The sequence below is a fragment of the Eptatretus burgeri genome, chromosome 6 (genome assembly GCF_056783735.1).
Source record: "Eptatretus burgeri isolate ZD-2024b chromosome 6, Ebu_testis_v1, whole genome shotgun sequence".
NCBI classification, from domain to species: Eukaryota; Metazoa; Chordata; class Myxini; order Myxiniformes; family Myxinidae; genus Eptatretus; species Eptatretus burgeri.
Genome location: NC_140966.1, coordinates 6,863,017 through 6,877,858, shown reverse-complemented (window position 1 = coordinate 6,877,858; position 14,842 = coordinate 6,863,017). Strand labels below are relative to the sequence as shown.

At 43.1% G+C, this 14,842-nt stretch overlaps 1 protein-coding gene across 5 annotated transcripts in view; it reads right to left on the bottom strand.

The window, feature by feature from the left end:
• The window catches only part of CCNF (cyclin F), a 145,680-nt gene that overhangs the window by 106,874 nt on the left and 23,964 nt on the right, over nucleotides 1-14,842 (bottom strand). For all 5 annotated transcript variants that reach the window (XM_085883861.1, XM_085883856.1, XM_085883860.1 and 2 more), the window contains 2 exons: nucleotides 14,729-14,835; nucleotides 659-726 (listed from right to left, as the gene is read on the bottom strand). In XM_085883861.1, coding sequence (XP_085739987.1) covers nucleotides 659-726; nucleotides 14,729-14,835 — 175 coding nt within the window. The remainder of the gene's footprint in view (nucleotides 1-658; nucleotides 727-14,728; nucleotides 14,836-14,842) is intronic.

Here is a 14,842-nt window from a genome sequence, read left to right as displayed (position 1 = left end):
AATCACTGCTCACTTTCACTCTTTCATTCCTCTTTTTTCCCACCTTTGGAATAAACTCCCTCACTCTATTCAATCCCATTCTTCCCTCCAGGCCTTCAAAACAGCTGTTCACCACCAGCTGTTATCATCCCCAATCCAAATCCTCGATCTTTTCTACCCCGATAATCCACCCAAGCCCACCTCCTTCAAATTCGCTACTTTCCTTCCTGAAAGTCCCTGAAATGTCCATCTTGTATTCCCCATTTTCCCCACCCCATCCCTCTCCCTTCCACAGATCTCCTAATGTCTCTGTTCCCCACTGTTTTGTCCTTCCCACTCCCGCCCTCTTGTCTCATGCCCCCCCCCCCCCTGCTGTGCGTTGTGTTAGCTCTCTCACGAGCCTCGACAAGGTAAACCAAAAAAAGAAAAAAGAAAAAAAAACTGTTGTGGTGTAACCATTTTAATTGGCTTGCACACAAACGACGTCTCTAGTAATTATTCCCCTTCGACGTCTAAAAATAATTAGTTAAAACTAATCAAAAACATGACCATGCGTATTCCTCTCACCCCCTCCTGTTTTAAGCCTTTTTGTTAAAATGACATCGTTGGAGAACCTTCACAGTGCACAAGTGGATAAAGATGACCTCAGAATGAATAAGTATGCAGGTGAAAGACTTACAGCCTTCATTGTAGAGGAATGCCAAGGCAAGCTTCAAAGATGCCTCAAAATTACCATTTTTCGATGCCCTGAGACGAGATTCAAGAACAAAAAGAGTAATGAACATCAGGCTGGCACAGCATGTTCAAATGCATAATTCAAACAGGCAGAATATCAACTTTCAATCAGTCATACAATCATGTGATGCAAGCTTGGAGGAAAATAAACAAATAAATCAGGTTCTAAATTATCCATCGAGGCAACAGATTATGTGTGTGTGTGTATATATATATATATATATATATATATATATATATATATATATATATATATATATATATATATATATATATATATATATATATATATATATATATATATATATATATATATATATATATATATATATATATATATATATACGAAGGATTGGAGTGGGATGAGGATTTAAGGGTTCACCAGAAGAGGGTTGATGGTCGTCTGTGTGTGTCATGACGATACTTGTGGGTGACAAAGCACGGAAAGAGCAGAGGGTGCAAGACCAGAAAGAAGGCGGTAGAAGACAGACTACTGTCATGTTTGCAATGGCGAAGCGATATACCCATAGACTCAGCTCCATCACGGGAGATTTGAATAATCTTGAAGGCCTTGATTTCTATGGTGTCAAGCTGAGCAAGATTGTCACCTTCAAATCAAAAGGTTCTAACAAAGGTTCAATTGTCAGACAGAACCTTTTGATTCTAAGGTGACGAGATGTGAGGCAGGGGAGCCAGCCAGAGAAGGGAGAGGAGTACTCCATCAAGCCGCAGATGAAGGCCTTGTAGGTGGATAGGAGTTCAGGTATGCAAAGGAAGGACTTTGTACGACGGAGGATGCCCAGTCGGCGGCTGGCTTTGGAGGCCACCTTTGAAATGTTGTTTGCTCAAAGAGGATCATGGCTGATCGTGAGACCCAGGAGTTTGAATGACAACTTCCTCACCAAAAATGCAGTGTAAATCAACCAAGAAGGCCTTCACAAGGTAAGCACTTTGCTGTATCAAACCCTTCCTCCACAACTATAACGACATTCGGAAATGTCTCCGGCTGTTATACTCCAGGTGTGCATGGGAATGTTCTCGGTTGGGATGGGAATATTTCACCCCCTTACCACTCCCTTAAGGCCCGGTCACACCTTGACGTTTTAGCCAACGTATACCGATTTTTGAATTTTTTTTCTAAAACGCTGGCACACGTTGAATACGTTATGGGTAAGTTTTGATAACATTGAGAGCACGCTAAAAAACACTGCCATACGTCGTTGTACGTTGGCTTTAAACGTTGTACTTTTTGGTTGTCCTCAAATTTTTTCATGCTTGAAATTTCACGACGTATGCCGGCGTATGACTCACATGTTCCGCTACGCTGGCCACAAATTGTATGCACGGTCTGCGATCGTTGACAGACGTCAACACATGCTACTTGTAAGTTAATCATAAGTTGAGACACGCCGAGGTAATGTTTAGCGTACCCGAAACTTGTTTCTAACCTATGATTAACGTGTTGTTGGCACGTTACGCGATCGTTGCCACACATCGACAGACGTTACTTTTAAGTTACTCATAGGCTGAAAGACGTCGGTATAATGGATCGTCCTTGCGTCAGCGTCCACGGCCACGGCCAGGACACTTATTTGCAGCATTCTTCAAACTTTTCTTCGGCATGACGAGGATGTTCACACTTCGATGTCTAGCTTGGCTATGATTCCAATTGTCCATCGGCAGCGTCTATTTAAAATAGTCGAGTTTGAGCGTTTTAACACGTTCAGAAGAAACACTTCAAATTTCCAAACCCCAGCGTCAAAAAACAAAGGCGAGTGACAGCAATTTAAATCATTCATTGTAAACAATGAAAATAGCTGAGTGGTACCGTTTAAAAATCGTTAAGTGTAAAAAAAAAATCCAATTGTTGAGCGCAAGCATCTACTTTCAATAGTGGAGATGCAGCCATTTAAATCGTTGTTTATCATTTAAATCGCTAAATCGTTAAACGCAAGGACGATCCATCATAACCCACACCCTCCCCCTCACACTCACCTACTACTGCCAACATGAACAAACTACTACTAATACTAATACTGATACTGTTACTGCTGACATGGACATCAACTCAAAAAGGACTCGAAAACACTGTTGGGTTCCCCTTTTATGAACACCATTTTTATATACCAATTCCCAAAACCGCTGGGAACACGTCTTTATATGGCAGTTGTAAGTTAGAAACACGTTAATTTATTTTTTTTTGTCGACCGGAAGACGTCATTGGAATACGTCTACATACGTCGATGTGTGTTGGGACTACGTAAAGAATTGGTTCAAAGCATGTCAAACATAAGTTAGAAATAAGTTTCGCATTAAAAAGACATTACCGCGACGTGTTTCGACTTATGAGTAGCTTATAAGTAGCGTTTGTGGACGTGTGTAAGCGTCCACATATCGTGTGTACAACTTATCCCCATCGCATGCGGAACGTGTGTCATACGCCGAGTACGTCGTAAAATTTTGAACATGTTTAAAATTTCTTGACGTACTCTACTTACTACGACGTATGATAGCGTACTTTAGCATTCTACTCACGTATACCAAACTTACTCATACCGTATTTGACGTGCCCCAACGTTTTAGACACATTTTTCTTAGGTCGGCATACGCTGGCAAGATCGCCAAGGTGTGACCGCGATGTTGACACTTCCATTTCTACGGCAGTTATGATTCGAATCGTTGTGCGTCAGCCTTTTAATAGGCTACGTCACGACATCGTCGGCGATGCGTGCAACGCGCTATGCCTAAGTTAGACTATCGTTGGGCATCGGTTGTGTAGGCCGACAACAGGTTCAGCATTCGTTGGTATAAGTTATCTATAACACAACGAAACGTTCTGTGTCCGTTACCAATGCGTTATACATAAGACCAAGTCGCTATGAATACGTCCGAATCTTTAAAAAAAACATCAAAAGTTCAACGTAAGCCAGCGTTTTACATACATTTTAATACGTTGCCATCGCTGGCTAAAACGTCAAGGTGTGACCGGGCCTATAGGGTGTTTAGAGCAAGTATACATTTTGAATAAACTTGCACTTCTTGATTAAACTGTCAATTTGATTACTATATGCAGTTGTACTCTTACAACAGAAGTTAATGACATAAACTGCAACGGCACTCAGTGGAGTGCATACCTCCGCCAGGCTGAACAGTTTACAATTTGTATCCCACCAATAGGCCGGATCTGGATCCAGATCCGAACCAAAATCTAATCGGCTTGTTCTCGTCACCGAACCAATTGATCCACTGAGTGATGTCAACTCGTTCACAACTTTGAAATATCATGCTCCATGTCATTTTTGGCCTGATGAAGAATATCAATGATGAGGAATCACTTAGGAAATTTGAGTATGCAATTCTGGATCCTCACCAAAATCAAATAATTTCCTCCTCATCTCAAACACAATACCACCACCAAATTTTGTGCGAATCCAGCCCCAATTATTTTTTCTATATACACTGTTCACAGAGAAAGACAGACATGAAACAACCTCCGTCCACCTACGGTGGCGGAGATAAAAATTAGACTTCAATAATCAACAAGTCTTTGCTGTACCACTGCCAGGGGAAGCTGGTCATTATGCAACATCGTTTTTTTCTCTCAAACATATCCGGTTTCACAGTAAAAATATGAATATTTTGAGAAGCATATCTAGAGTGATTTTTTTTCAGTTTTTATCAGGTTTTTCTTGAGAACAAAAATAAATAAATAAATAAATCAAGAAATGTCAAGTTTTGAAGGGAAAAAAAAAGGAAGAGCAATTCTGCTGAATAGAATAAACATGCATTGCTGTTGTATATTGTCATGTCCAGGGGGGTAGCCCCTTCCTGGACAGATGGCCAAACAGTTCTCCCTTGGAGGTTTACAGCTGAGATTCTCAGAGATTATGGCACGTGTGTGAAGAAAGGGCAGTAAGGACGGAGCAGACGGAAGCACAGCACATGGGGGTTTATCTCAAACCCATGACAAATAGACAGACACAAGCAACTTAAATAAGTACGGGGTTTAATGAAAATAAATCAAATATTTACAATGATAATAATGAACCGTGAAGTAAATTAAATCTAATTTTGAGGTGTCTCCACACAGACTTTATACAGACGAGGGGACAATAAATAAAAGAAAAATCCTCCTTTTCTCCCGGCACTTCGCTTCGGGTCCAGAAGTGAGTTTCAGTACAGTAGCTTGAAGTTCACCAAACCGCTTCGTCACTGCATGGGAAAATGCGCCCAAAATGGCGTGCAGCCGCTCTTTGGGTGGAAAACGTGCAGGAGGCAATTTGAGCAGCGATACTCAACACCAAGGCTCAGGATCCACCAGACAACTTCTCTCGTCAATCATGCTTGCCGACGACGCAGCCCCGCAAAATGGTGCCGTCTCTCTCCCCGATGGCACAACACGAGGCTTAGAAGCTGGTCTCACCTGATTCAGCCAACAGTCAATGGCCAGTGTCTTGCTCCACCACACGAGCGAATTTGCCTCAGCATGAACACAAGAATCATGCAGTCTTCTTCACCGTGTTGAGGGAAAGCCAGCTGGAAAGCCAGCCCTTCTCTTTCAACCACAATCTCCTGCCTCGCTCGTGCCAAACCTTCGTCTCGACTGCCTTCTTCTCACCCAACACGAGACTCTCTGGACCAACCTCACTCTCGTCCAATCTCCGACGTCATGCACATTAAATCATCCACACCGGGGGCGTGGTTTCACCAGCCATCACCCCTGGAGGCGGAGCTTTCTGCCTGCTTGGATGCACAGCTCAGTTGTAGTTGCTTTAAGGACGTGATCCCTTTTTATTGTCGGTCTTGAAATACAAAAACATAGGAAAAGGTCACAGGGGGCAATTACATACTGGGAGAAATTATCCTTAACCACTACCTAATTTAGCACAGCACCACCCCACGCGTGGTGACATGTAACACTTAAGCTCACAGCTTCCCTACTTTGTTTACATCGAGATGTTACCGACACATCCACAGACCAAGTTACGCCATACAATCCTATCTTTCTAATGAAATTCCTCCATCTACCCCACAAACATAACAATATTAATAATACTTCAACTCTCCCAACAATGGATGGAGGCCCTTCATATCAGACAAGAGATCAGGGCCATCTCTCTGAACATATCTCGAGCTTTCGATACAGTCTGGCATCCTCCATTGCTCTCCAAACTGTCTGCCTATGGAATCCAAGGCCAACTCCACTCTTGGATTCCTGACTTCCTCCAATCTCAAAGCCAATGTGTGACTCACCATGGAACACTTTCTTCTCCTCTCCCTGTGAAGGCTGGAGTACCTCAAGATGGTGTTCTTGGCCCCATCCTATTCCAAATATACATAAATGATGTCACTGACTCTGGAAAATCCTCTATCTCTTTGCTGATGACTCCACTCTCTGCCGTGACATCCCTCATCCTTCTGACAGACAAGCAGGCAGCAGCTGCATCCTTCTCCTCAGACCTTGACCAAAAAAAAATAGAAAAGAAAAAAAAGTGCATCTCTGAAAGGGCAATTCTGCAAACCCTCCCATCGACTTTTCCAACAACCATCTCAAAGAGGTTCAGTCACTCAAACCATTGGGTCTCACTCACAGCATTGACCTCTCTTGGGTAAGCCACATTTCAAAGATGGCCGACAAAGCTCGACGTTTGATGGGCATCCTCCGTCTTCCTTGGCACACCTGAGCTCCTATCCACCTTAAAGTCCTTCATCCGCAGCTTGATGGAGTACTGCTCTCCCCTCTCGGCTGGCTCCCAAGCCTCACATCATCTTGCTCAACTTGACGTCATGGAAACCAAGGCTTCCAAGATAATTGGAATCTCTCGCAATGAGGCGGTCTATGGACCGATCACTTCACCATCGCTGACAAGTCGGTGATCTCCCTGTCTTCTACCGCCTCATTTCTAATCTTGCACCCTCTGCCCTATACGTGCTCTGCCTCCCACCCCAAGTATCTGCTCGATGCATGTTTTCCACCAGAAACCCCATCCTAGTGAAACTGCCTAAATGCAGAACCACTGCTCACCTCCACTCATTTATTCCTCTTTTCCGATTGTGGAACCACCTTCGACACTCTTCGATCTCATTATTCTCTCCCGATCTTCAAGACAGCTGTTCACCACCATATTAAGTCATTCCCAATCCAAAACCACGATCTTTTCTGTCCCCATTAAACCATCCCCACCCCTCCCAAAATTTTGCTGATGTATCCATCTTGTCCACCCCTTGCGTTCTACACTAACCCTCATCCCTTACTTGTCCATCTCCATCAGTCTTAGCACTGCTATTGGAACTTCCCCTTTCTCCTGCTGTTCCCTTTGTTATTTTGTGTCCTCGTCTGTTCTGTGTCTGAGCTTTTCCACAAGCCTAAACCATGTGTAAAACAAAAAACAAGAGTAATCAGAGATTGCAAGCCCTCACCAGGACTACTTTTGAGTGGTGGTGTATTTTTATAGGTTTTATGGTAAATCCAATAAGGCTGCCAAACCATGATATCATGCGTGTGAACCTTTTGTTCCTCATGGATAGGCGGTCATATGTGTAACGTTTCACCTTGATCTGTTCAGCCATTTCAGTGGTTTTTGAAGATTAAAAAAAATAAAAAACCAACATGGCTGCCGAATGCCATGACCACTCTTGGAATTCTACCCCACGACCAAAATCACGAATCTTGTACACAGTGCAAAAAAAAAAAAAACTTCAAAAAAAAAAAAATAAAAAAAAGGACTTCAAAAGCAACACACAATGGCCAACTTTTCACAATGGCCATGTGGGATTTGCAACATATACCAGAAAACACCAGCAGACACTCTCCAGCTTAGCATCCCAGACTGGCGGCACACTCAATGATGCCAGGCCATGCCCTGGAAGCACCAGGGTTTACATTCGGATCAATGACAAAACCTGATCCATATCAAAAAAAATTTGTGGAACATTTTATCCCTAGATGACCCTCAAAAATATTTATGCTGATCGGATACAGCGTTCTACATATGCAATTATGACGTCATAACGAAGGCACCTATGATGTCGTAACAATACCACACTCATTCACCATGAGTAGTACTTGCTGTGTGCCAATTATACACCCATGGCTTGGGGAACACTTGTGTGAAGTTTCCCCTCGATTTGCCCAGCTGTTCTGGAGAAGAGTTTTTATAAGGTTTAGGATAAATCCAATATGGCTGCCAAAGCATGTGACCAATGACATCATATGTGTGAATCTTTTGTTCCTCATGGACAGGCGGTCATACGAGTAAAATTTCACCTCGATCTGTTCAGCCACTTAAGAGAAGATTTTTGAAGGATTTTTTTTTCTAAAACAATATGGCTGCTGAATCACGTGAATGATGATGTCATGAAATTTTTTTCTGTGGACAATTTTATCCTTAGATGACCCTCAAAAAGTTTCATACTGATTGGATGTGGTGTTCTACATATGCATTTATGTCATCACGAGGGCACCTATGATGTCATAAAAAAATCACTCATTCCCCATGATGAGTACTTGCTATGTGCCAAGTTTCAATTTTATGACAAACAACCTAAAACACTGAAGTTCTGTGTGGACAAACAAACAAACAGACAGACAGACAGACAGACAGACAGACAGAAAAACAAACAAACAAACGGACCCAAACGCAATCCACTCTCCCAATCCTTCAGCGAGGGTAATAAAGAAATAAAAACCTGAAATTGAGAAAAATAACTTCTTCAATAAATTAAAAAGTCTATGACCTCACCGCCATGAGTGGTGGCGTAAAAGTATCCAGGGTGTTTTTGTGTGCATTGGAATGTGGTGAACGTGTTGAAAACATATTTTCTATATAGAAAGTAATTTTACAGCATAAACTATTCCGACAAGAATCATACTTTATTGAGTGACATTATTTACATTGAATGGTCAGATACCATAAGATTTCCAAATTTGCACCAACAAATATCAAAGGTTAGAAACATGTACTTTGTTGCCCAAAATGGCTGAGGATTCACGAGAAAAAGTGTCGAGCAGAAAGTACAGCAAGAAAGAAATCTCTGAGAAAAAAAGTACAGCAGATGGGGGCCTGAGCGGTCTCGTACCCCCGGCCTCACTCAATACGAAGACCAATCAACACAAACAGAGAACATAAAATCGACAGCAACCAAGACGAATCCTGAACGATTACTTAGCTTTTTGGAAGCAGATCTCCTGGATGACCAAAAGAAGTGACCATGACCAGGTAACTGGAAATGGAAGATAAAAGGAAACTATGAAGATCACATCCCCCTTTCACAGCTCAGGCCACCCTAATATGTCTCGAACAAACCCATGGTAGGTTCGTCGAAGGTTTCCAAATTACCAAAAGTCTGGATTTCGGAATCCACATTGGTGGGTTACATAAAATTTCCAATGAACAAAAACACAATTCCAATCTCAAGAGGTATAACAGGGAAGAAGTCAAAGAAACACAAATGGCACAATCCCAGGTCATTACAATGAAATTATCCATGCAATGCAACCTTTCTAGAGCATCGGTTTTGCTAAAACAGTTTCTGTAGGTGGACATATTGACACTGATATAGGATTCTCAAAGTGATGGCGGGAATGTGTAATTTGGGCAGGGTAGCAACACACAAACGCCAACTTTTCACAATGGCCATGTGGGATTTGCAACATATACCAGAAAACACCAGTAGACACTCTCCAGCTTAGCATCCCAGACTGGCGGCACACAATGCCAGGCCATGCCATGGAAGCACCAGTATGATGGCTTACATTCGGATGAATGACAAAACCAGATGAGTCAGTTCAAAGGTGAACGTGCAATCTCCGACCAAATCCTGGCAACCCACTATGTCGCATCCGGTCCAGTTATCTGACCAATCAAAAGTGACTAACACGCAGCCATGTTTGCCCAATTTCACCAATGCTTGGTATTGATCAGAAAAGGGGGCTCATCATTTTTTTTTCAAAAAACTACCAAAATTACTTGGGCAATATTGGCTTTAGAGTGATGATAATAGGGATGAAGAGTGGAGCAGGAGGGCTAAATCGAGAATGAAATTGAGCAAATCTTGCTCCAGTTTATTCTCCATTTACACACACACACACACACACACACACACACACACACACACACACACACACACACACACACACACACACACACACACACACACACACACACACACACACACACACACACACACACACACACACACACACACACACACACACAATGGAAGGAAAAAGAGTTTAAAAAAAAAGAAGTGGTGTTTAGAAGATTGGATAAAGAAGAATGAATGTGACATCGGAAAGTGTGGTCGAAAATTTTGCCACTTTTTGAGCTTTCACTGGCATTCATCAATGTTGGCAAAATGTACAAAATAAAACGATTGCTAACCTTTTATTCAAGAATATATTTTGGCTAAAGGGTAAAAATTACTACAACTATAATATACTAGCACAGTACCCACCCTATGGGTGATGTTGTTCCAAGCATGCAACACGTTCTTCTCACAAATACCTTTATTTGAGCGGTATGTCGGCAAAAAAAAGAAAATAATAATAATAACAATTACAAAACAACAGGTTACTAGCATAAAGCAAAAACAAACAGACTGCTTAAATTTCAAAACACCTCACCACACTGGAAAACGTGGGGACAGGAATGCTAAAGTTAATGGTGAAGCACACTGTTAATGGTGAAGACTTGTAATACCCACCTCCAGCTGGAGGAGGTGCTCCACGATACACATTTACATAAATAATTTGTGTCTCTCTCCTCCCCCACCCACCCCCACCACCGTGCATGCCTGGGTCATGCTGATCCTACCTAGCAAGCCTGGATGTAATCAGCCCAGAACTGTAGGAGTAACGCAAAAAAAAAACACACACACACACACACACACACACACACACACACACACACACACACACACACACACACACACACACACACACACACACACACACACTTTTGCAAGAAACTTGTCCACACAGACAACTCCCGATTTCAGAATGAGTTGTTTTTCCAGGACACTGCTCTCAAGGCAAATTGGTTCTGAAAGCAGAGCACACTACACTTTGATTTACCTATTAATAATATGTTGGCTCCAAACATAGGGGCAATGACTGAGAACTCACCTGGTAGTGGCTGGATAAGATAACCAGGGAACCACTGGTAGGCACAGATGACCCACAAAATATGTAACGGAGAAGAAAGCAAATACCTATATGGATTTCTTTTTTAATGCCGTGAACAAACTTTGGTACATCACGTGCGATAAAGGTTGTGGTCAAGTTTCATCGAAATTGGGTGTGGTTTCGGAGAAGAAAACAAATACATTCGGGGGGGCAACACCCTTCCCCCTGTACACCCCTTTAATCCCCAATATTTTATTTAATGTTATGAACAAATTGGTATGTCACAGACGATAAAGGTTGTGGTCAAGTTTCATTGAAAATGTGTGTGTAGTTTCAGAGAAGAAAGCAAATTCATATTTTGGGGGGTAACCCCCCCCCCATAGACACCCTTACACCCAAAATTGTTTTTTAATGGTGTGAACAAGCTTTGGTGAATCACGGGTGATGAAGGCTGTGGTCAAATTTCATCAGAATTGCATGTGTCGTTGCAGAAGAAAGGAAATACCTATTTTGGGGAGTAACCCCCATAAATCCCGCTCGGGCCCAATTTTTTCATGCCATGAACAAACTTTGGAACATACATGGTGATGAACGTTGTGGTAAAATTTCATCAAAACAGTCCTTGTAGTTTCAGAGAATAAGTTGCAAATATTTGTGGACGGACAGATGGACGGACGGACGGGCAAGCCATCCCATAAGCTCCCTGCAACTAAGTTCCAGGTGAGGTAACAAGGTAAATAGTCATCAAGGTGAATTCAAACCCATAGAGTGCTGCCCAGGTAGGACGGTTTGGAGACAAAGTGAGAGAGGCGAGATTGAGATGGTTTGGACATGTGCACAGGAGGGAAACGGAGTATATCGGGAGAAGGATGCTGAAGATGGAGCCGCCAGGCAGGAGGAGAAGAGGAAGGCCAAAGAAGAGGTTCATGGATGCGGTGAGGGCGGACATGCGGGTGGTTGGAGTGTCAATGGAAGATGTGGAGGAGAGAGCGAAATGGAGACGGATGATCCGCTGTGGCGACCTCTAACGAGAGCAGCCGAAAGAAAAAGAAGAAGAGGGTGCAGCAAAGTGATGACTAAAGTAAATATAAAGCAAGTACAGCACAATAATACACACATATGGACATAACACAGTATAAAGGAACATAAATAAATCGAAATGTACATCGATCGGTCATGTGGACAGAAATGACGCTCTTTGTAGTGGACATTCTATAAATGAGAGTTGCAAGTAATTAGAATTCATCTCCTCAAATTTCAAACTCCAACTCTTCCCAGCCTTCAAACACTGCATGGTTTGAATGTCAATCAAAGCAAAGGAGGTTTCGGCCAAGTTGACTAATGTGCTGTCACAATCAGTCTGTGCAGAAGCAGTCACGCACATGGGGCTTATTTGAGCTACACACCGAGTTAAATTACTTCAAATTTTTCATAGCAAATCCTCATTATTCAATTGAATGTGCAGCTTGACCTGCCACAAGCAGCCGTCTGTCCGAAAATAAAGGACAGTAAATCAAGTCATTCCGAGGGGCTTCCGACGCCATTCCAGGAATTGTTGTTGTTCTGTGACCCTCATAAGCGTGATTTAGAGACAAAATGAGAAGGACACTCGGTAGAGCGCGTACCTCCGTCACGTAATGCCTGATCCACGGGAACATATCGGGCCTAATACATTTTTGAAATATCATGCTATCCAGTGTTATATCGTTTTTGGCCCTATCTCTCAATGGTGAAGAATCACTTTAAGTACTAAATAATTCTTGTATCAAGATTCGGATTTGGATCTACAACAAAATCGAATCAATTTGTGCTTGCCAAACACCCAACCTGTGCACAAAGTTTCGTCCGAATCAGTCCACAACTTTTTAAGATATAGTGCGAAATATCATTTTATCCCGATTTCTCAATGGTGAAGAATCACTTTAAAAATTCTAGTAGTCGGATCTTCACCAAAATCTCATCCGTTCATCCTAGTCACACACCCAATCTGTCCACAAACCTTCGTCCGGATCCATCCACAACTTTTTGAGATATCCTGCACAAACAAACAAAGACAGACAGACAGACAGATAGAAAGGGTTGAAAACATAACCTCCTTCACCTTCAGTGGCAGAGGTAAATATTGTTGGGGAGTTACATTGTTGTTGTTGTTGTTGTTGAGGAGATACAGTTACCCTGGGAAGTTACATCCAACACATAAGAAACCGTGAGACAGTTCATTAGTAAGCAAGCTTAGTCAGGTCCCATCCCTTAGTTACAGGGGATGGGAAAGATGTGTTACGTGGGTTTAGCAGGCTTTTTCCCTGTGTGTGATTTTCCACTATCAATCCATATTTCCAACCATCCCAATTCCTCACCCTTTCACTCCCAAACCTCTATTACCCGAACTTCCCCAAAAACCTTCACCCATTATCTCTCAAATCCTATACTGGTTTAACAACTCCTCTTTGTTTAATCCATTTCCATCCACAATCCATTTAAATCCTTTACCATCCTTCTCCCCCTTGCACCTTTACCCAACACAAACCACACACGCATTGCACCACAAAGCTAGTTCTGTGCTGCGAGTGAGGGAAAGCTAAAAGGCCACGTGCAAGACACATGGGTGAGGCTGCCCGGTCAACAACGGTGACTGCGGGCCAATGAAGATGCAACACAAGTGAGCAACTACCATATTTTGCTTCGCCTTTCTCAAAGCCCTACACAAGCCAGTGAGAGCCCACCAAGAGAGTTGTCTGACGCACCAAGGACCGGTCCGAACCGACAACCGCTTTCCTGCTGCCTTCATTATTGTCTGCATGAAGGAATGAGTTGCTGCCACACAAATTACTGCCTGAACAAGTCGTTGCCAGAACAAGACCAGTTGCGCTGACCAAAGGACTCCAACGGCAGATGACAGAACACGATCCTTGGGCGCAGCAGCTCCAACCACACATGCACCAGACATACCACCACATCTCTCTGTCTCGTCATAGTTCAAGTGAAACTGTATACAAGGGGACCTTTTACGTGCAGAGAGATAATTGCTTTCTTTGGGGCACTGCATTGTTTCTGTAGATACTTGATTGTTGCCTGTAAATACATCCTTTGACAAACAGCTTAAAACCTGCTCAGTTGTCTTTTTCTTCATTGGTTCAACATGGTGTATGTAATAGCTAGACAGGAAATTGTGCCCCATTGATTCGCACCCTTAGTTTCGCCGACCTCCCTACATTTTTGCTCAGCTGTACATAATAAGTAGATAAGAGAAGGGGCTGAGAGCACGGTTCCCCAGTTGAGATAAGTAGCTCACCATGTAAGGCAACGTGATGCTGGGCCAGAGGACCCTGTAAGAACTAAATGCTCCAACCGATGTCCGCTGTTGGCTTAATGGTTTGGGTGGTGGGCTTGGGATCCTTGAATCCTGAGTTCAAATCCCATTCGGCTGCTGAATTGATACCAGGTGGGATCAACTCTGCCCATGATCCTTCTGAGGTCGGCAAAATGAGTGCCAGCTTGCTGGTATCCTGGGTCGGAGTGGTGACCCATCCAGGATTGTGTCCGATAGCCAAGGAGACTGCTTAGGCAGCACCAACGCTCTGCACAAAGAATGGTTCCAATGGATGGATGTCCACGGTTGCTTAGCAATCCATCGGCAGCAGAGTTCTCTGTGGATTGCGGCTTCAGGGTCAGAGGTCGAGTCCGAGAAACCCCTTCATGAACCCCGCGCTCATACCAGGAAACCGTAACAAAATTATAAAGAGAGCGACAAAATTATTGAGGTCTGGGACAAACTGCTAACTAAAACCGTCCCAAGTCATGACATCAGCTCAACTTTATGGGAGAAAGATTTTGGCATGGTGGGGGGGGGGGGTTAGTTTCCCTCCCCCCCAAATTGTGAGGACTCACCGTTGAAAAAGCGAGAACTGGTTGGGAGAAGGCCACAAGTCAGCAAAGGAGATGGAGGCCCAGATGCTTGGATGGTGTCGGACAAGATGCCTAAAGCGAGTGTTCACCTGTTGA